Here is a 24,236-nt window from a genome sequence, read left to right as displayed (position 1 = left end):
ATTTTTTATATCCAGTATCAATTTTTTTCATTACAATGATCATTAAGAATACACATGACTACAAATAAAGCATACAGCGTATATACTTATTCTTAATATGTATGATATGACGGTTAAAAAAAAACCGGCTTAGATTGTCCCTGATGTATATGATTATATCCATTAGATGTTTTTTATAATTAGCTTATGGCTGAAAATGAAATGGTTTAAACGTTTAACGACTGTTTTGTCGATAACGCTTGCTCGTTTTTTAGAGCTCATAAACGTCTGGCCGTGCCCGTTGGCTGCATTATGACTTGACGTCGCTATGTGCACGTCTTAAAGATTAGTGTATTTATATGCCATAACTGACATGAGTTAGAAGTGACCGCAATTTCAAGTTACAACTTGATATCAACAGAGTAAAAGAAAACGGATTAAACTAAACGAGGATCCGGGTACGATACCCTAGCTCTAGCTGTTTTCCATTGATTCTTAAACGTGTCCAGTATAAATAACTGATAAACAGAATACAACAATTCAAGATTTTAATCAATACTTAATACTCAATTGATCCAAATAATATCCCGTAATGCCGCGATAGGCCAGTTCTTAGCGTCGCAGTTGGGCCTTGAACCCGGGTTCTACCGCAGCCTAAGCGGATTCTGTACTAATGAACTATATCGGCAATTATATAAAATAATGCTTCCTTATCGTTAACCGTTTCATCACTTTGATTGGAATAATTACCTAAACGAGTTATTTTAAGTTTGACTTTTCCCAAAACGTCAAAACAGTTTGAAAGAAATGAATGTGGACTAAATCATTTGAATTTAGCGCAATCTAGCATATCGTAAAAGGGGGAAAGAAACGGTGTCGAAATGAACTTAGTCTCTACCAAGTATTTGCCCCTTACACATAAATTCCAGAGTTCACAACTAGTAATAGTTTCTCCAAAACTTTATTTTTTTTATATAGTTATACAATTGACAATTAAAATCTCTATGTTTTCTCAAACTGATCTTTGGATTTAAACTTTCTGGTATTAAACTCCATGTACAACGGATACGTACAAAACCTTTATAATTTACATTAACCTCATTGTGTAACATAATATATATATAATGCTAAAATGAAGTTAAAATGGAATTTACAACCAAGTAAATACTATCTCTTACATAAAGCAATAGAACTATATATAAAACAATTTTGTTATTTAAAAATATTATATTTACAAAACAATTTCGTAATTTAGAAATCCTATAATTCTATTGAAAATAAACAATAAAAAGAGTCTCACATTGTTTGAGTGTTTTTGTGTTTTTCTGTCAAAGACATTTTATAAGAACTCTAAATTATTTAAAATTCCGATTCGGTATTGTCGTCAGGAAGATCTGGAGATGTTAGAGTCGAGACCACGTGATCAAACAGAGTGTCTTGGTTGGTTCTTCTGTTCACAACGCCACCTGGCGTGTCCGTGGCAGTCAGAGGTTGAATAGATGTGTGTTCAGCCATTACACCCTGACAACAAATAAACATATTTATATAAATTCATTTTACAATTGTTTATTTTATATGAACAAAATGAAGTTTTATATAACAACACAGCTTTCCTATGCAGTATATCTCTAATTGATCATTAAACCCTATTACTTTATAATAAGATAATGTTACATATTTAACTGACAAAAAAACTATTTTATGTAGATCGAAACAAAAATTACATTTAACGGTTCTGATTGACAAAACAACAGCACGGACAAAGGTAAAGAGAATAGCATGTAATATGCATGCATATTTAATATATTTAACTTTAATTGTTAAAAATACATTGTTATAAATGAATGGACTGCGAGACGTGTTGTACTACCCGTTACGGTACTCATACCGGCTGTTGATCTTCGATATGGCGGCCAATAAAGAATGTGACAAGACTTAATAACAATGGCTATGATAGGTTTTGATTACAAAGGCCGTGACCGGACTTGATTATAATGGCCATAATAGGTTTTGATTACAAAGGCCGTGACCGGACTTGATTACAATATTCATAATAGGATTTGATTACACAGGCTGTGGCAGGATTTCATTAACAAGGCTGTGATAGAGTTTCGTTACAAAGGTTGTGATTGAGTTTCGTTACAAAGGCTGTGATAGAGTTTCGTTACAAGGGCTGTGATTGAGTTTCGTTACAAAGGCTGTGATAGAGTTTCGTTACAAAGGCTGTGATTGAGTTTCGTTACAAAGGCTGCGATAGAGTTTCGTTACAATGGCTGTGATTGAGTTTCGTTACAAAGGCTGTGATTGAGTTTCGTTACAAAGGCTGTGATTGAGTTTCGTTACAAGGGCTGTGATAGAGTTTCGTTACAAGGGCTGTGATAGAGTTTCGTTACAAAGGCTGTGATTGAGTTTCGTTACAAAGGCTGTGATAGAGTTTCGTTACAAAGGCTGTGATAGAGTTTCATTACAAAGGCTGTGATAGAGTTTCGTTACAAAGGCTGTGATAGAGTTTCATTACAAAGGCTGTGATAGAGTTTCGTTACAAAGGCTGTGATAGAGTATCATTACAAAGGCTGTGATAGAGTTTCGTTACAAAGGCTGTGATAGAGTTTCGTTACAAAGGATGTGACAGGGCTTGATTACAAAGGCTGTGATAGGGTTCGATTACAAAGGCTGTAATAAAATGTGTTAACAAAGGATGTGATAGTGATTACAAAGGCTGAACAATGACATGTTGAAAAAAGGACTTTATTACAAAGGCTGTGATAGAATTTGATTACAAAGACTGTGATAGGATTACATTACAAAGGCTGCAACAGGAATTGATAACAAAGACTGTGATAGGATCTGCTTACAACGACTGTGATAGGATTTCATTACAAATGATGTAATAGGCGTTTCTTTAAAAGGCAGTGACAGGACGGATTGCAATCGCTGTGAAAGGATTTCATTACAAAGGCTGTGATAGGACATGCTTAAAAAATGTTGTAACAGGACTTCGTTGTAATGGATTTGAGAGGATTTGATTACTATAAAAGGAAAGGGTGTAAAATTACTTTTTTGAAAAGGTAAGCCATGTTGCCACAACATCTACTATGAACCTGATTATTGGCAGGTAGATAAATAAATAGCATGCAAACAAGGCCACCACCAGACTACAAACATAACATACATTCATATTATTCATTTCTTTTGTCAATAAATATGTAGCTGTCAGCGAAACTGCAAATGGATTCACGAGGGATAAAACCGGTTTTCGAACTCTATTCCTTACATTTGTCCCCACATTTACAAACCAATAGCCAGTTGTTGTTTTAGATATTAGATATTAATTTAGGAAAGACAATCACTTTATGTAGAGGGAGACGTTATGCCAAGATTTGCTCTTTATCGTTTCATAGAGTTTGCTTTAACTTGAGCGCATTATTGTAAATTGACTTTTAAATAAAGAATTTCTATTTGAATAACAGAATTAAATTTGAACCCCAAAAGTAAAATGTCACAGCTATTGTAACCAACATTTTTTCGCTTTCTCTCGAAATAAAATCTCACAAAATTTTCCCGATATACGGGCATGTTCAATTTAAACGTAGCTGCGCTACAACATTTCCCAGGATGCAATATTGAAGAGCTTGATTCCATTGTGTTGATACGGTCACCAGTCAAAGAAATAGATTGATCAATTGCACGTCAAGACCCCGTTCCTAAGAGAATTACATGGACTATGTATTAAGGCGGTCCTGGGCGCATTAAAGTGCATTTGCAGTCTTAACTCAACAATGTGTGCATAAGTAACTAAGTGCATACCCCAGTTAGTGCGGTACCTTATCTATGTTTGAGGAGTTGTCGTTTATGGAACCGTTACAGGGGCCACATTTTTTCACAAATAGGAGAGTTATTGGCACAACGAGAGCAATCACGATGAGTAATGCACCAGCAATGGCTGCCAAATAAGGCGACTCTTGGCGTCCCTGATGCTCATCTGCAAAAATATTTAAACATGGTTCCTCGAAACGTAAACATCTAAATGTAAGCCTATGTCATCAAATGGTAAATTGAGACTTAAGGTATCCGAGGTATAAATAAGCGTGTCGTTTCATGTAGCCATTGACAATAAGGCTTTAATAGTCCGGATGCCTGGGGTCCCAATATAGTTTTGATATCATTTGAAAGGGTGTTGCTGGCTGAGAAATGAGGGTTTCGTATTTAACTGACAGAAACTAGATAATTCTATCTCGAAGCGATATAATATAAATATTTTTATAAAATATAAATCTATAATACATGATAAAATAAATGAAAAAACGCAATAAATAACATTTACTTTATGTCATGGTTTATAAAAGAAATATTACAGTTTGTGTTTTTGTTTATTCAACTGATATGGGCTATTTGTAGTCTTTCAAGGTCAAAACAACGTATTTTTAATATTATTTTCGTTGTCAAAATATTTTCTACTTACACTACCCTTTCAAATGGCATCAACTACAATACAGCCGTTGTTATTATCAATACTCTGCAGATACTTATTTTAAAACGATATCAAATCTTTTGAGACACCTTAACCACAAGTCGGGTCTAACCGTCAATCTGAATTTGCATTTAAAGGTAGGTTAACATGTTATAAGCTGTGGGCTCTTTCGAAAAAAAAAACGAACATTTTTATCCATAAGTTTCCGGTAACACTCACGCTTGACACAGAATAGAATAAAAACAAACAATTTACAAAGTGTTTCAAAAAGTTTACACTATCGACCATGCAGACGGAGTCTACACATATTTTCGGATTTTTTTTTTTTTATTTCTATTGACTGCAAACATAATATATCGCTTGCTACAAACCAGGTTTACATGTCCTCATTTTCGTTTTTTAGCGTACATGACTTCTTTGATTCATACTTTTGGCTTGGCGTCATACTTAATGATTATTTTTACAGAATCAATATATTCATTAAACAAACTTTATCCCTAGGATGCTGGTGCCCCCTTTGAAAAATCGTTTAATGATTGATGTGTTTGTTATACCTAAACTTCAACAAAACAACCAATAAGGTGCAATTATCGGTGTAAAAAGGACGGTGTAAAAGTTATTTTGGACCTAAAGTTAGAGTCCCATTACCACTTAGGATTAATTATTAGAAAAAAATGTACGTATATAACTATGGTAAAGTCTCTTATAATGTTTGATAAAACCCAGAGGTTCTCACGATGTTTATTAAACAGAAATGGTTGGGGAATACCAAGGGAATCCTTAACTCGACTACTGACTCACTATGAAGAAATGAGGTTGATAAGTGGGCGGAACATAGCGCTTTGCAAATGTTTCGACTGGAGAAAGAACGATAGAAATACTGAACATTTTCAAATGAAATTTCATTTGAAGAAATTAAGCTCCAGTTGCTTAAATAAATGTGTTTTAAGCATTTTCGGATGAACAATTATCAATGCTGTTTAATGGACATTTGCCGATTTAATGTGTCAATACGTATTGTCTGATTACCTCCCTTTTCTTCAGTTAGATATAATTAAGCTTTTAATTATTCGTTTTAAAACCACCAACTCCTTAGTTAAAAAATATAAATCAAGAATATATAACGCCACACGGAACATATGGAATTGCGGAGCATTTGTGGTCTAGAGGTTACACACTTGACTGTCATTGCAGTGGTCGAACATTCGATTCCCTGCAAACAAGCATGATACTAATCGTCTCCCGGGAGAGACGTTAAATGGGTGACCATGTGACAGTGCTGGTTCACGTTAAAGAACCAGGGTAGCTATAATCAGGGTTACATAAGGTGACTAACTATCTTAACGGAGCACTCGCTGAAAGGGCCTTGCCCGAGTTCGTGTATAAATAAGCTTACACACCACTCGGTGTTAAGAAAGTACCGTGATATGTGCGATAGGTTTGACGTTGTGCGCGCTGAATTTAGAATGTTCTTTCGGTTTTGTTGCATTTGTAATTGCGATGAATGCACTTTTTACATCTTGGGAGTTAAAAATGGCATAAAGATTAAGAGAAAACATTTGAATATACATACAAAAAGTGTGTTTAAAATGTTATTGAGAAATTTAACTTTTTACGAGCAGGTCATAAGGTCCAATAATTATAATTGTACTCCGGAGTAAAAGTTTGATAAAATGATGAGGCCACGATCATGTTAACACACTCAATTAAAAAGAAATATTCTGAATAAAAAAAATCCGAATTGTATCAAATATTTATAGTGATTATACTAAATTTTACTGACAAAAAGTTGGACGACGATCAATCACAATGGCAACTAATACATGCATACAACAGTGTCAGGGCCCTGAAGCCCGTCTTATTAAAGATCTTAGCCGTATAGTGAAATGAGTGTAAAGTTTCATTATCCTCTTTTGTTTGTAAGTGTATGAACTGTACTTGAGTCAAATTAAAAACTCACTCGAGGAACTATTTTTTAACTTATTTAAGATATGTGACGTTACGATTAAGATCCTTTAATGAAACGGGACCCTGGGGCTTACGGGGTCAAGAAGCGGAAAGGAGGATGGTGAGGGGAACGACGATGGCGGTGGTAAGGAGGACGGCAGCCACCAGGACGGCCACGTACGGCGCGGACCTACGGCTCTCCGGTCCTGAAACAGCAAAACACTCGACACTTCCGACCATGCATATACCAGCACTTTTACGACAATGTCAATCTCCGCCGAATCAGATTTGACTGTGTTTATTCAATTTTCGAATCTCTTAAAACAGTTAAGTACCAAAGGGGACACTATCAGCTGATGCCAAGTGTCCCTTCCAGATGTAAAGAGTGTCTTCGAAAAGAATTCTTTGTAAAATGCTAGATCTTAGTCGTAAGTTGAGATTATCCTAGTTTTATATTGTTAAAACGACTAAGACTATTCAAAACGGGACGCGATGGGCGAAAACATTAACTTGAAGTTTATTCTAATCCATGTTTATCTGCTGCTGTTAATCATATTATTTTTTTTTAAGAAAGATTCAAGGAAACTCTTATATATAAATCGTAATTCGTTTAGCAATGTATTAACACCAATTTCAAGACGCATCGAGGGTAATGCTGCTATCTATTGAGCATCTCATATTCATTGCATATTATGCAAACATTTGTCAAAAACAATAAAGAGTATATGTCATTTATGTTGACATGCTATTTTTTATATCATATATTGCATCGCCAAGTTGTTAAAATGTACAGATCGGGTATACAAGGTAAAATACTAAGAAGATTTAAAGATACGTATGAAAATTTTAAATTGGGTGCTAAAATATATCGTCTGAATACTTTAGTTATGCCGCTAACCTGAGGCAAGGGGGCGGGGGTTAAATTTTACCTGGAACTAAACTTGCAGGATAGCATAAACTCTGGTTTTAGCATTGATGATATTGTATTGATTGATAGTGCTATTATTTGTAAACGCTATAGGCATTTTCGGCAAGTCATTCGTATTACACGGATGCGAAACAGTGGCTCCAGCTCTTTTAGGAGCTGTGTATAAAAAAACGAGCCAATGACACTTCCGAGCTAGAGCAAAAGAACGGATATCATCGTAAAACGTAAGTATGACTCGTTATTTTATCTAATATCACAATTATGAGGGCTTATTTGAGGAATCGGGGAAGGCAGTGCCATATAAATATGTTTAATATTCACACGCATTTCGGTTATTTTGTAAACCTATTGTTTATGGAGTTATAAAACCGATTCTCCCATCAAACACATCAATATTTACAAACGAAAGTAGAAAATTTTCACCAATTTTCAGCTGAATTTCACTAAAGAAGCTTGCATTTACGATAAAGCCAGTATTATCGAGTGCTTTTATTTTGTCGGGAATAAAAATGACCGCCTGATTACCGGAATAAGCATGTTTATACTCCTTTTCTGGGTTGAGCTGGAGCCAAAGCCAGGGAGCTTGAGCCAAAGCGTGGAGGCGGTCATTTTTATTCCCGACAAAATAAAAGCACTCGATAATACTGGCTTTATCTTAAAGGTAAGCTTCTTGGGTGAAATTCAGCTGAAAATTGGTGAAAATGTTCTACTTTCGTTTGTAAACATTGATGTGTTTGATGGGAGAATCGTTTTTTATAACTCCATAAAACATATGTTTACAAAATAACCGAAATACGTGTGAAAATTAAACATATTTATATGGCACTGCATTCCCCGATTTCTCAAATAAGCCCTCATAATTGTGATATTAGATAAAATAACGAGTCATACTTACGTTTTACGATGATATCCGTTCTTTTGCTCTAGCTCGGAAGTGTCATTGGCTCTTTTTTATACACAGCTCCTAAAAGAGCTGGAGCCATTGTTTCGCATCCGTGTAGTAGTCCAAAACCATCTAAATGATATTTATCTATTTCGCAATGCATGGTGTGTATAGGTCAATATATACAAACCTAAAATAATGTTGTTTTTTTCGTTATTGGTAACTCCGGGAACACGTCAAAATTAAATTTGACCTATAATGGCCATAATATATAACAGTAGTCGATAATTTTAATTATTTAAGAGCTGTTGTAAATTATACTGAAAGTTTTACAATAAATCAGAGCATTTAGTTTAAAAGCCCGAACCTCCACCCAGGTTATGAATAAATTAAATAAATGCAAACAAATGACCTAAAGCCTAAATTATTTGGTAAATTGGTTAATGTTTTTTGTTGGCTTGATTTTAGATTTAGGATGTGAAGTGTGGGGCAATACTAATTCAAAAGAATAAGAACACATTCATTAAAAATGTGAACTCTTGTTAAAGGTAAGAATACACACATGTAACGTTGCAGTATACGGAAAATAGGATGGTATACGTTACATATCAATACATATACATGAAATAGAAAATACTGGTAAAATATCTAAGATAATAAAAAATGTTGTTATGCGATCTGTGTATATCCAAACTCTTAATAACTGTAATAACGGCTGTATAAACTGGGCATCTTATGTTAAAAAAGTTGTTATATAATTATGGTTTGCATATGTACGTATTAGTATTAATAACCCCTATTTGTGCATGTTTATGCATTTATAAGGGAATTTAAGTGAAGAGTTATGGATACCTACAAACAAGAATGGTTCGGAAGTATTAGTATTACGTCTGCTATGTATAGAATTTTAAAACTTCTTCTGATTATGAACAATAATTAGACCAATGAGTTTACGTTAATTCTTTGTTAAACTAAGTGTGTCTGTACATAACTTATGAACTCAAACTGGGCGATATACGCGTAGTGAATATACCTTGTAAAGAACGTTATAGTATATGTTGTAATGACCGAGACATAGAACACATAAAAGTGTACTTATTTTGATATGTTAAATGTTTGATTGTCATAAGAGTTTCAATTGTCCGTTTAAAAGTGGTTTTACGTAACAACTATGAAGTGATAAAATATACACCGCGCAAAATTGTGCCGTAAAATGATAAACTCTTCCCGGTTATTGTAGGGTCGTTTTATTTACAGAATGGTTGAGAAAGAATTACTGTAAGGTTTTCTGAAATGAAATAAAGTATTTTATCACAATTCTGAAAAGAAATAATGAACTATTGGTGTAAATGTAAGTAATGATTTGCGTGACTGATGTCATCATCGGGGTATGCATGCAGTTGGGTTGGTTAGAGTACTCCACACTCTTTAACCAGCCCAACTGCATGCATATCCCCGATAATGATATCGATCAAGCAACACATTCCTTAGAGGGACCTTCTTATGTTTTTGGACAAAAAAACAAACAAAAATGCTTTTGAAAACACTTATGCTATCATTATTTTATTCTATGATGTCGAAAATGCCAAAAAAGTACAAAAAAACTATTTTGTTTTAGTGGCGTGCGAACCCACGCCGGTTAAGTCAAGAAAAAAGGACAACCAGTGCGACAGAACCATAAGGCCACAAGGACTGGTACAATAGGGGTGTTTTGACAATTTAACGATCCATTGATAACACACGTTTAAATTCCTTAGTAACACCATTGAAAATTATGGTCTTAAATGACGACATTTGAGCATATATCAACATTAACTGAAGGGTTCCAGTTTTAACTTAAAAACTTAACTTAACTTAACTCCAGTCCTTTTAACTTAAGATGAGTAGCCGCTATATTAGTCTAATAAAGTGCCTGTTCTGTTCTGTTCTGTTCTGTTCTGTTCTGTTATCTTCCTTGTATCAGTAAGGATTGACCGTCTTGTGATTAGACTTTCGGTCTCAAATCTCGTAATCCGATTTGACAGTTGTAATAACAAATCAATCAGATAGGCGGACAGTTTTTGCATAATTCGTAACGACACGTTATATTTATTTTTGAGAAAATAGGTCGAATTACCACAACTGAACATCAAATATATGCATTTCTGTATCTCCCTCTTTGTACTGTTTCGCTTAACGATCATTGCTATTGTTAAACGTATTCATATAACATCAATATATAATTCATATAAATATAAATATATGCTTATTATTGGAGGATGGTTTTGCAAATGCTATCATTATAACAACGGTTTTGAGATGCAGGTATCTAATTTGCTTAATATAATTTGCTTTTACTAACGTGCAGTTTATTTTTGTTTAGTTAATACCGTCTGACCAAAACACAACGGCAATTTGTGCATTTCCTGGTGCTGATAAAATTCCCTATAATGAACCGCTAGCACAAATAAGCACGACCGACGCACTGCGGTGTCTGTGGAACATTTTGATTGCTGAATATAAAGTCCACTAAAACGATCCTATGTTGTGAACACAATGTAATATATATATAATAATGTCAAAACAAATATGATTCGTATTTTTACATTTCAAGTAGAAATATCCACCAAACAGACAATAGTGGCTTGCTGCCTATATATTATCGTTTCCAGGGCAACCGTCGATACATACATTTTACATTCCGCCCCGACAATATTGAATATGAGATACGGGATCACGACTATTTCTCACAAATTATTTGTTCGTGCACTGTCAGCCTTTATCATCAAGGAAGCCTTTCTAGATCGATTTCCTCGTCAACTTTTTTTGTCTTTTATGTACAAGGTCAAAAGTTGAGTGATACATGATACCAGTTTCCCTCAAAGGGCGGCGATTCATCGGTATACAATGCTGATATGTTGCTGCACAGTCACGCACTAAAGTCATCCGTTATAAAACGCGAACGGAACGAACAAAACACCATTATTACATTACAATAGAGTATGTCCGCATCGCCATGAATCATTTTGCGCGATGTCTGAAACGTTAAACAGGAAATGATTTGACTCTCGAACGAAATCAAGTTATCACGATGAAGTATTTCGGATTTATGTTTTGCCTCCTAAATAAGTGGGACTTAAATTAGCCATGACAAGTTCAAACTAAAATAGGAAACGTGCATAACAAACCACAGTTAGTGAAAAGGACTGCAGTACCACAAACAGACCACAGTCGTATGACAAACGATATGAACCGAAATTGTGGTAAAATTAGATTGCACATGAACATTCGTCATTAAAACTAAGTGACAAAGGAAAATAAAATAAATAGCTGTACATGAATCATAAAGTTTTCGAAACTAACCTTTTGTTTTAATACTTATGTTTATTTATCTTGACTTATCATACTATCGGTCTAATTCCTTGTTGAAAATGCAATTAGGAATGGGAAGAATCTAACTTGGTGACTGTCAGGGGTGTAATAGAGAAAAATGCTTGTCACGAAACTAAAGTTGATATGATTCTTTCCTGCTGAATCGAGCAAGTCTGTGATGAGCAAGCACTGTTTCTTAATACGTGCAAGTGTTATGCTTCTAGTTCCATTAGTCGATTCGCGGCCAATTGTAATATTCCCATTTGGAAAATAAATTTCATCAGATAATAGCTTTTGCAAAAATGAGTGTATGTTGACCTTTTCTTAAATACGTTTTCGTTTTAGCATTATCTTGAGGAAAACACATATAGTTGGTTATTGTTGACTAAGGCCTTTACCAAAATTTATCCATATAAATATCGCGATAAGAAATGCAAAATGTCTTTTTAATATTACAGTATTTCCCCATTAGAAACAACCAATGCTACACCGCCTTTAAACCATTGCCACATGGCTTACATTACTAGACCAAGAATCTGAATTATCCACCCCGTATAAAGGCTTGTTGTTCTACCAAAGTAAAGAAGAACACTTGGTTAACCAATTAAGCAGTTATATTTTCCACATCCAATGTGGCCTAACCGGTGTCTCCATATTAATCTACTTGAAATACACAAAGACATTTGTCATAACTAATTCATGGGGTTGACCAGCCACTTTTAAACGATTTGAGCAGTCTTGGCGGTGACCTTGACCCGCATACCGCTAAACCACCCTAAGATAAGTCTATGTGTACGCTAGATATAAACCAAAATTCAGCGACAAATGTATACTTTACTAGTACCTGATGGTATTTTTACAACTAATATATTGTCAGAAAGGAAACGCTTTAAATACAATTCCAATTGTCAATGTCTCCATAGGAGCGTGTCAGCCATGAATCATTGAACGGAAACAAAAAGTATGACGCCGGCCCTTTTGAAGAACAGAAAACATTGTAACCTAAATTTTATAACCAGATTTTCAACGTTTTAAAGGGTATATTTCGTGATTTTTTTTTTTTTAAATTTACCTATATAAAACCAAATGAGGTGATATAAGGAAGTGCTTAGAAAATGATTTCAGTTACATAAAGGCGTGATAATTCGTACCATCAAGGTCGTCGGTGCGGAATGTGCCCCAGCCGCAGTTGTGGACGGTCCGCTCCTCAGCATCCACGGCGTTCACGCTGATTATATACTCGGTGTTGGGCTTCAGGCCACTGATCGTGTAGCTCGAGATCCCAGACGTGACAAATATCTCATTGTATGAGCAGTGGTCCTTGATTGAGTAGCGGATCTTGTATCCATACAGTGTATCACAGTTAAGCAGGGGACACCAGTCCAGGTGGAGAGTGGTGGCGTTGATAGTGTCTACCATCATATCCTCGAACCGCACGGAAGTAGCTGAGTTGCCGGACCCACAAACCTCCATTTCCACCTTTGTCTCCACCACCAGACTCTCTGCAATGTGTGAAATGGTGTACGATAACGATATTGATATTACAGTTGTATTTAATCCGTTGGTGGATTTTACAATAATTATGTTTTTGTACACCGACAAAACGGACGACAAAGGTAAAAAATCTGACGTTTTGGCAAACGATTTACGAAATTAAGACGAAAAGACATGCTTCCTTACACTGTACAGAGCTTTAACTGTGCAATGTCACTTTAAGGATGCATGTCAAAATCAGCAAAGTCAAGTCTAGGAAAGCAGACACCATGCATGAAAAAGGGATGAAAACTGCTTCAATGAGAACTTAAGGTAAGTTATTTGAATGTTTTTGAACAAAATGTCGTACCATACGCAATAGTTAATTAATATAATACTTATTAATTAGGTGATTTCATATTGGCCGAGTTATTTGTCATCGGTCAGCTGTATTTGCCTTCGTCCTTTCGGGCTCAGGAAAATTCAGCTAACTTTGGACAAATAACCGGGCCAATATGAAAACACCTAATTAATAACATGATAATACTACACGTAAAAGAAAGTGAGTACGAAACATAATGTAAATGAATTCGCATAACATAGTTCTGCTGAACGATATATTGAAAGAAGTGTAAATGTGTTCCAAACCTTTTAGAAGGTGTCATGGTTTTCTAAATAGGAAAATATATCAAGAAATAAAGTTGTAGAAATGTTAAGAGTTGCCTTTGGGTGTTTCAGCTTGGAGCAGAATTGGACAGTCGTCTGACAGAAATCTATATTTACCTCACTCTGTAAATGATCGCAGTGTCTTTCGGGAATCATCACCGTACAGTATGGGAGCTAAATGCCAGCAGTGAACAAGTACTTTAGATTTAGAAGTTTATCTCGAAATCGATCGAAGGTACGGAGTTAGCTTTTCATATTGTTATATAAACGTGTTGTGGATGCAAACGTTCCAAAAAATAATTGTATGACATATAATATTATACATATCCTTGAAACCCTTCTTAAATGCAGAAAATAAAAGATTTGTCGCTCTTTTACAACAAGTTCAATTTACTGAAGTGTTTTTGTTCCATATTACATACTATTTTGAGAGATACAATCTACTCTTTAGGAGATACATGTATTTATTCGTAATCAGGAGACAGTAAGTCATAATTACGAGATGCTTACTCATAGTCAGATGATACTCCTGAAGTTCTAATTCGGAGATACTAAGTCCTAATTAGAAATATCTATCTCGTACTTACGAGATACTAAGTCCTTATTATGAGAATCTTTACTGTAATTAAAAGATACAAACTGCTAGTAACGATACATTATCTCCTAATAAGGAGATACTTAGCCTTCATTATGAGATGTTATATGTCATTATGAAGTACCAAGTCCTAATATGGAAACACTAGTCCTAGCAACGAGATATATGGCCATTCATAGCTAATAACGATACTCTCCTGATAATGACAACGTAACTTATAATAACGAGATAGTGTCTTATAATTAGGACGTATTATCTCCTAAATAAGGAAATCAGTGTATCCTGACTAGGAGTTAGTTTGTCATAATTAGGACTTAATATTGCCCAAATGAAAGTTGATATTTTCTAATCAGGACTTATTATCCCTAGTCTGAATTATATAACTAATTACGATATAGTATCTCCTTATTAGGACAATTTTGAGATGCGTTTTTCAAAAGTGTTATAGACAGTGGCCCTTGAACGCTTCCATATCAATCAACTTAAGCCACCGACCAATATTCAAATACAAACCGCACGTGTTATCTAATTTTACGTCGTTTCAATGAATCCTCGTACTGACCATGGAACAATCCTCGTACTGACCATGGAACAATCCTCGTACTGACCATGGAACATGGTACTGAGCCCGACCATGGAACATGGTACTGAGCCCGACTATGGAACATGGTACTGAGCCCGACTATGGAACATGGTACTGAGCCCGACCATGGAACATGGTACTGAGCCCGACTATGGAACATGGTACTGAGCCCGACTATGGAACATGGTACTGAGCCCGACTATGGAACATGGTACTGAGCCCGACTTTGGAACATGGTACTGAGCCCGACTATGGAACATGGTACTGAGCCCGACCATGGAACATGGTACTGAGCCCGACTATGGAACATGGTACTGAGCCCGACTATGGAACATGGTACTGAGCCCGACTTTGGAACATGGTACTGAGCCCGACTATGGAACATGGTACTGAGCCCGACCATGGAACATGGTACTGAGCCCGACTAAATAGTTGTATGTTTGGAATAAACTACCAGCATTAAATTCACATACTTCAAAGTGGAAAGACGGGTTTTTTTGTTTACGAATCGTGCTGGGAATAATAAATGTCGTCCTTATTTCTCAAATAATCCCTGCAAGTCTTTCACAAAATTACCGAAATACGAGGAAGCTGACGGCACCATTAAAACTAATGGAGCAGCTTGCAAGAAAAACACAGTTAAATGTCACAGACTGCAATGCTATTATTCCTCGAAACATTGACTTCAAGTTTTTCGAACACAACAATATCGTTGCAATTAAATTGAAAATAAAGCGGACGGGAAGGAATTGTCACAAACACGCAATAAAACTATGGAAACCACAAGGACATGTCGTGTTTAAAAGGCACATGGTTAGTTTTAGCACAAGGCATAGCGAAAGAAACACTAAACTAGAGACGCACACATGCACAAGACAACCAAATCAACACATCGATTTGAATACATGTTACATTAAATATTCCCCTCACATTTTAACATAACATACTAGTATAAGCAGATTATTTCGAGGTGTATAGTATTTTATTAGAAAACAAAATATGCAGTTATCAGCAGTTAATGGTTGGGTTTGAAAATGTTTTCATGTATCAATACTTTTTGAGGACAACAGTGATTAGAATACCTGTTTCTGGCTGAGACGGAACTGTGTTGTCGTTGCCATCGGTGTCTGAAAACAAAAAAAAGATGAGCAGATACAAACATTTATCTAAACAAAAACAAAACAATGGAAACTACAGGGCAAGCCGAGTAGAAAAACAAACAAATCTTGTCAAAGCCCCGTTATCAAGGCCCAACACTGAAAAAGAGACAAAACAATAAACAGTACAACTATCAAAATACCGTCATGGATATTTGTTGAGGTTTGAGTGTTATCATGGAATATTCCTGCCTTTTAAACATCAGCAAAACGACACCCTCAGTGCATAAAAAAATGAAATAAAGATGTTTTTTTTTCATGCTTTACGATGACATATGGGGGTTTAACAGTGAAATAACAACAGTGAAAATATCAATTTTCAGAACTACTTTTAAATTCCTTTGTTGTTACATGTACTTGCCTTGATCAAAACCGAACATTGGATTTCAGTAAATTATGTCTAAAAATGTTAAAAAAAGAAAGAAATATTTTATAAATATAAATAAATATATAATTGGAAATTAACAACTTACCGTTTATTACTGGTTATCCCGTTTATCAAACATTTTACTGATCTTTGAAGCTGAATGTTCGAACATTTGCTTTCATACCAAACAAATTACAGACAAAAACAACTGTTCGAACATAAAATTTTATATCCTCGTTCAAATGTATTTTGAACTGTTAACCGTAGTAGTACGTAAAATGAGCTCCCTGGAGAATTCACACAATTTACAGATAGATCCGATATTTTTTTACCCCACCCACACCTCAAAATGTGTCAACAAACTAGCGTGGCATTTACTCTTTATCTGGAAAACAAACATTTTAAATCGAAACAGACTGGTCTCTGACAGTAAGATGACTGAATATTAACTTACTATAAAAACACGCGTACATGCAGTCTTAAACTAAGAAGAATGGTTAAAATCCAATGAGTATCCACATTTGTTTTGTTAACACATTTGACCTTCCAAATTTTCATTCTTTAAATAGCGGCGTAGTAATTTGGTTTTGTATTCATGCCCATCTTAAAATAAAAAGTGTTTTCATTATTTTTTGGAACATATGTGCACTAATAATATTTCATTGTTTACTGTTCATAAAGCTTTGCAATAAAAAACGAGCGAATATTAAGCTATAAGAATGAATACCAGAGAACTATTTCTCAGCAAACCGAAAGTAGAAAAGTTGACACCTTTAACTATATGCATGAGGGGCGCCCCACGGGTAGCGGCCTAAAGTCCACCCTTTTCAAAAAAGGGGGTAATTCAGAAATAAATAAAAAAACAAATAAAACTCCGAAAATAAGCATAAAAGAAACAGAAAATTTGTTTATTTGAGTGTAAGATCGTATTTTATTTCACTCGTGATCTTAAAAAAAACACTACATTTTCACTCGTGGCTTCGCCACTCGTGAAAATATGTTTTTCTATGACACTCGTGAAATAAAATACGATCTTACACTGAAATAAACAAATATCCTCTATTTATTAGCGTGCTGGCCTTAATTTGCCCACATGCTAGGGCCAATGAAAGAAAACTGCATGTTTGTTGTATTTTGCAGCGTTAATGTTCTGAAGATGTCTAAAACTCAGTAGTCAATATCTCTTGTGAAACTAAAGAAAATAGCTATATCAATTTTAACGCTGAATAATGGAACGTTTGCACATGTTAATAAAACGTCATTTGGCATCACCGTCTTTCTCTACCTCAGCTATCTTAAAATCCAACTTCATCAAGCAAAATAAACTTCCTCTAAGGAATCCATGTCTCAGAATATACAACCATACTTACAATTCAAATTTTAATTTATTGAATTAGTACCTACTAGCAGTCGGTCGTTGACTTTCAATACAGTTCATCATATATAGTATTCAAACATCCTACCGAATAAATATTTGGGTTAGTAAAAATGTGCATGTTCTTTCAGAAATCGTATTCAGTAATATAATCAATTCAAGAAGCTTAAACTATTATCTAGCACTAATATACACACATACAAAAAAGCGATAATACTTCCAATCTACCATATCCAAATTACTACAATGATATAATTTATATAAAAAATAATATTTTTATAAATCTCGACCCATTTAGTCAAACTTTCCGAAGCTGAATGACTATTATGCGCCTAAAACCACCCGTGTAAAATTAATATCCCGCCACTTACTGGACATGACAACAAATTAAGGAAAATATTTTCTCTGCTTATTCATTATTTAAAACGTAAAATATTATATGAAACTTATAGTAGAGTAAATTTTGCACATTAAGAGAAAATATTCCAACGACTCCTGTGATATATAAAACATCTAATAAATACCCCTATTAAATGTTATATGTAAGTATCAACGTATTTTTATCCTCGGAGGATGCTTTTTGTAATGGCCCCATGCATTTGCTTGTTAGTTTTTGGGCTAGGGCACTTGTGGCCTAGTTCATAGCCATAACCGCGATGTCTGCATTTTCAAGCCGCATCTTGGGGTTCACTGACGTAATGTATTCATACGCTGTATTTTGATTGAATTGCCGTTAGCGAATTTGAATAATCAAAGTAGTACCGGAACTGATTACAATGAAAACATCCATTAAAAATAGTTCCCCTAGCAATTCAAGCTAACTGTATGTTCTTTTAATGAAGCACAAGAAATTCATACGTAGCGAGTGAGTTAATCGGGTTAACTACATGAATATTCTTGCATACGGTCAGATTATATGCAATAAGAATATAAACATATTGGAAAAGTACGCAGCGAAATTTTTCCGTTCAATGCTCTATATTGATAGACTGGTACCCTCTTTCTCTTTCATCCGAAAAGAAACCAGTATCAGCTAACCGCGATGCCCGTCGCGCATTCGAAACGTCTTGTGAATTCATACGTAAAGCGAATAAAGCGTGCGGTCTAAGAAGAAAACAACCAGAAAATTTGGTTTAAAAAAGTATCGTTATCCTTTGCATACAATGTTGGTATTCAGAAGTCGGTCCCTGTTCTTTTTTTCGACATAATTTGCATGTTTCCGTGATATTTTCTTTTCGATACAAAGTTTTTTAACTAATCATCGCATGGCACTTAGCACATTTTTAAATACAACACGATTTTTGGTATTTATTGTTCAAATACTATTAATGTTTACTAAAAACCATATGCCCCGTACCTGTATAACGTTATATTTTTGAGGAAAAGTAAATCAGGGTACCAGTCTACGTATTGACCTCAAAATTTATGAACAGAGCGGCCGAATGATTCAGACATACATGTATGTTATGCTACTTCCGGATGCTGATGATGTGAATTTTTTAGTGTTTTATTGAGGAAATTTATCAATAAAGCCGCCATTGAATGATTACCACCATCAAACGGATTTATTTTCGTCTTACCGTGGGTAGCATTTTTAAATTGACACGTAGATTTTCAAGCAATACAAGTTCGTTTGAAAAAAATCATGTGATTTCAATTTTGCAAAATGGAGATAAAAAAATATCAAATATGCGCATACTTATTTATGAAGTTTCATTCTAAATGAAGCCAAATGTATGGATATGTGCACAGCATTTGTGAATAAGATGATTGTTTACCTATGTGCATAGAATGTCTTGGAGCCACTCTCAGTGTAAGTACATGACATTGTGATAAACCATCGCCATTGATAAAACAATTTTGCATGCTCAAATCCTCTCTTACCACAGGGGCAGGTTGCGTTGTTTTGACATAAAAGTTTTGATAAAGTTATGGCTTCTTAAACAGGGTCATGTCAGCAAATATATGGAAACTCAGTGTCAAAAAGCAACAAAACGGACAGGGGCGTGGTGTGTCAAAACAAAACAACCTGCCCTGTGAAATGCACCAGTCAAAAATAAATATCAACATTAAAGTTATGGAAGCCAGAACTAGTGTCCTCGCAATGCCGGGTGATTGCGGTGGTTTAGTCTTCCCTCAAAATATATCAGGGAATTGCTCTTATCTTAGATCCCTTGGGTGCGGGAGGGTATTCACGGGATTTTACCACCAGTTCGTTCTCGCAGGGCAGGGATTTTACCGGGGATTGGCTGGACGGAAAGTCAAAGTACCTGCTATTCCCTGGGGGGGGGGGAGGGGGCGTGGTTCGTGGTTACAATTGACTGGTACATACTTTACAAGTTCTTTTTCTGAAGACGCTTTGTGCTCACTTTTTGTTTTCTAGCCATGAATGAATATCAAAAATCAGTCAAAGATACTGTATGGTGATGCATTGTTGTTGATAGATCAATATAAATTTGTGAAATATTTGAGGGAAAGGTACTTGGTTAAATAATTTACAAGTGTAACTTTTGAGTTTTATTTAACAATGCAGTGCCGAATATTGTGGAGATAGAATCGAATTTGTATTAATTAATCAGTTGACTTGTGGCGTTTAGGGAACAAAATTAGAATCAAAATATTCAATAAAGTTCCCTTATCACCCAATGTTGTGGAATAGTGAAGTAATGAAGATTTAACCTCACAACAGTCTTTCTCAAATGCTGTCCAGGTTTTTTATGCTTAAGAATAACTTACCTCGCGATGTCAGACCAGAAATCATCTTGGCATGAGATTGGTTCACTATGGAGCATTATGCACCAGTCAATTGTAACCACGGCTCCCACATCCGGGGGTTTACCGGGGATAGCTGGCGAAATGGGCCATGTTTTTACCTTTCAGGTGGCCCCGCAGAGCCAGGTCTTCCCGGAAAATACAGTATGGATGGGGCTTAAGATAATGTCCCTTGGGTGCGGGGCATTTGGTGAGGACTTTACCATCAGATTATCTCTGCAGGGCGGGGATTTTAGCTGGGGTTGGCTGGACCGAAAGTAAAAGTCCCCGCTATTCCGGGACCGGGAGGGGGGGCATGGTTAGGCCTAAAAAAAATACATTTTGTTCGGGTTACCCGACCCTACCTACGGAATAGGCGCCGACCCTACCGTTTTTATAGTCAGTTTGAAAAAAAAACTAATGAAAAACTAAAAAAAAAAAAAAAAAAAAAAAAAAAATAATATTTTTTTAATTGCTTTTCAATGTGTAGTTTAAAACCTTTAAAGCTTATACAGGAGATAACTTTAACACCATTCTCCAATGATGAAACTAACATTCTTATATAAAGCCTAATAAAAAAAGAATAAAAAAAGCCTACCTACCCTACCTTTTGAAAAGGATGTAACCCTAACCAAACATTTTTTTTAGGCCTTACAATTGACTGATGCATTAGCTTGTGTATTCAGATAAAGTTAAGAATATATATTTATTTATATAAGTTATACTTTGCAATCTAAATCAAAGATTTGAAAAAGGTATCCTTTATCAATAAATGCAAGTATACATAAATGACTGTGCAAATCTTTATGTATCATCCAAATATGAGTACCTTGCAGGGTGAATGTTATTTGTAAAAATTATACCAAGTGAGCTTTCAAGATTACCTTTCCAATCGCATACACAATGCAGTTTGGAACCTGGATAATTAAAACAAATCTTGGTTGAAGACCATTACTATTAAATATTTGATAAGTCACAGACATTATAAGGTACAGTTTAAAGGGGCTGTACTCAGTTTATGATGAAAAAGCAAAAATTTAAAGAAAATTGTAGAAAATTGACATAAACATGGTATCGATGTGTACAATTAATGCATTGAAACTTACTAACTGATGATCCCCATAGTTTACAAATGATTTATTAATAGCAGTTATTTAGTGTTTTTCCATTAAAGATTACTAGGTATGTCTACCGAGTAGAATTCATTCCTTATGCGTGATCTGCTGTTGATGTTATTACATGATATTAGCGAGTTAGGTATACATCTGGAAAATTCCACCCAGTAAAAGTAAGTCTTCATAGCATAGTGGATACGACACTTCACTGCAATTTTTTTTTTTTTTTTGGTATTTTATTTACAATAACGATATCAAAGAGTAAAATATTTTATTGAAAAAGTGTCTTTAGATTCGTTACAGAAAAAAACAACTTTTTTGGTGCCAATCTGGTGTACAGTCCCTTTCATAAACAACAAGTGAAGCCAATGCTGTATTAATTTGAGACAAACAAAAAGAAGACAGCACAAAGTTTAAAAAGTGTGACCAATGTGAGAATACCTTACATAAGTTATAAATTTTCATGCGATTCAGACAATTTTAATGCTAGAATTCACAAAAAATCATTCCCTTGAATTATTAATGTCATAGTTTAAAGCTGCACTCTCACAGATTTACCGTTTTTACGACTTTTTTTTGTCTTGGAAAGAGCAAATTTTTGCGTAAACATCTTCAAACCAATGATATCAGATTGCTGACAAACAATCAGCTCGTAGTTTGTCATATTTCCGTTCGAAAATTAATGTTTGATGGCTTAAACCGTTACTAACAGTTTAAGAATAATGCTTAAAACATCATTTTTTTTAACTTTAGTATAAAAATCTGCCATCTAAATTTTGGTAAGCAGTCTTATATAAATGGTTTCCATGGATTTTCGCAAAAATTGACTCGTTCCAAGACAAAAAAATAAAAAAGTTGTCAAAATGAGAGTGCAGCTTTAAGCTCATAATACAATTTCAATGCACTACATTTGACATAATTTTAAACAGATGAAAAAATGTTATTTTTAAAACGCACAATATATCCTTTATGTGAATTTACATTATAATGAATTTATTCAGATCATTATTAAGTGACTTTTCTTGCACTTAAATGTGAACAAGAAAGCTTGGGATTGAACACTAAATGAAACAAGAATGAAATTAAATGAATCACAAAATATCATCAAAATTATACACACAAATGTTCTTTGATATACAAAAAAAATTAAACTTTTTGACTTTCAAAAATTTAACATTTACTTTATACGGTTATATAAAATGATGAATACATTTGTAGGATTTGATATCCTACTAGATGTAACTCGGCTTCTTTCATTTTTCTAAACTTTCTCTCAGTGATGAGGAATAAATTTTATTCACTGCAGTTGTTTTCTAAGTTTATGAAATAAGAACAATTGAAACAACTCATTAACTACTGTTGATCAGTGCAGATTGTGGGAGGTCATGATTGATTTCAATGAACCACCAATAAGCCCTACCAAAATTGGATACTGATTGGTCAGTCAGGTGCTTTTGGTAGGCATGATTAGCATGATTGTTAATTTTAACCATCATTTATGAATGTTTACAAAATCATTGAATATTGAAATAACAAGCGAAATGTTAGTTTGAATGATGAAAGCCATGAAATATGTGAAGTATTCCAAAAGAGACCATTTTTTCAGCTTGTGTAAATATTGAGAAAATTGTTAAGTAATTTTTTTTTATTGTTTATCAGGAAATGTTGAAATCTCATGTTTAGGCCTATAGTGATCATACTTGATTGCTATGTTATTGGCACTTATTGCAATATGTTTAATTCATTGCAATATTTATGTAAAACATAATTATTATGTTGACTTAAGTTTGTAGATGTCTAGAAAGACTATGTCAAACCCTGACCAGATATAATTTCTTGTCTTTTCAAATTACCAACTTGGCAATGGTTTTATCATAACATAGGATATTGGTTTTAAAGAATATGTTAGTGTTTTTGTATGTGGAATGAAATATCATAAGTGACACTAGATTGAACATAATTTATAGTTCTCATTGATATTACACATAGCCCCAAGTACATGTTGAGCTAAGATTTAAGGCTTGGATGGAGTCAGGGCAAGAAAAATGCATATTAATACATTGTACTTTCCAACGCAAGAACTGTTTGTTTATTAAAGTAAATAAAGCAATCCCCACACCAAGGAACTGCAGTATTGCTTAACCAGCTTAATTTACATTATGAGTTGGAGTTCAAATTGCTGCAATTAAAGGCACATCTAGTTTGTAGAATTATTCAAACTCTGATTTAGCAACCTTAATATAGTTATATGAACTACTTTTGCGAAATGAAAGCTTTTTTAGATTTACAAGGACGGGTGAAAAGTATTTGCCAAATGTACTGCAACACCTGATACCTGTTGCCTAGGAATCCAACAAATTCTTGGCACTCCAAATGTTACAGTACTATTCAGTTTGGAGTGCCTGAAAAGAAAGCTTCTTGATTCTACATTCAACATCTTCTTTCTGTATGACATATTTGACCAGGAGAATCATGAACCTACAACCTTTTGCATCTATTGAGATAGGGAGCTATCAAGACAGTGACAGATAACAATACAAGAATGGCCAACTGCTGCAATTATTGAGTTATCTAATGCATACAAATTAAGATGGA

The 24,236-nt window shown here is 34.6% G+C and overlaps 1 protein-coding gene across 2 annotated transcripts in view; it reads right to left on the bottom strand.

Moving 5' to 3' along the window:
• Window positions 1–924: 924 nt before the first annotated feature.
• Window positions 925–24,236, bottom strand: part of LOC128228819 (uncharacterized) — a 42,778-nt gene continuing 19,466 nt past the window's right edge. The window contains exons 2-5 of one of the 2 annotated variants that reach the window (XM_052940319.1): window positions 15,959–16,003; window positions 12,711–13,061; window positions 3,804–3,961; window positions 925–1,500 (exon numbers count right to left, since the gene is read on the bottom strand). In XM_052940319.1, coding sequence (XP_052796279.1) covers window positions 1,339–1,500; window positions 3,804–3,961; window positions 12,711–13,061; window positions 15,959–16,003 — 716 coding nt within the window. In that variant the 3' untranslated portion in view covers window positions 925–1,338. Of the gene's footprint in view, window positions 1,501–3,803; window positions 3,962–6,492; window positions 6,604–12,710; window positions 13,062–15,958; window positions 16,004–24,236 lie in introns of those variants that run through there. The other variant, XM_052940320.1, reaches the window with a different exon arrangement.

This window comes from Mya arenaria, chromosome 3 (genome assembly GCF_026914265.1).
Source record: "Mya arenaria isolate MELC-2E11 chromosome 3, ASM2691426v1".
Lineage (NCBI taxonomy): Eukaryota > Metazoa > Mollusca > Bivalvia > Myida > Myidae > Mya > Mya arenaria.
The sequence above is the reverse complement of the archived record's forward strand: the minus strand, read 5'-3'. Positions and strand labels throughout refer to the sequence as shown.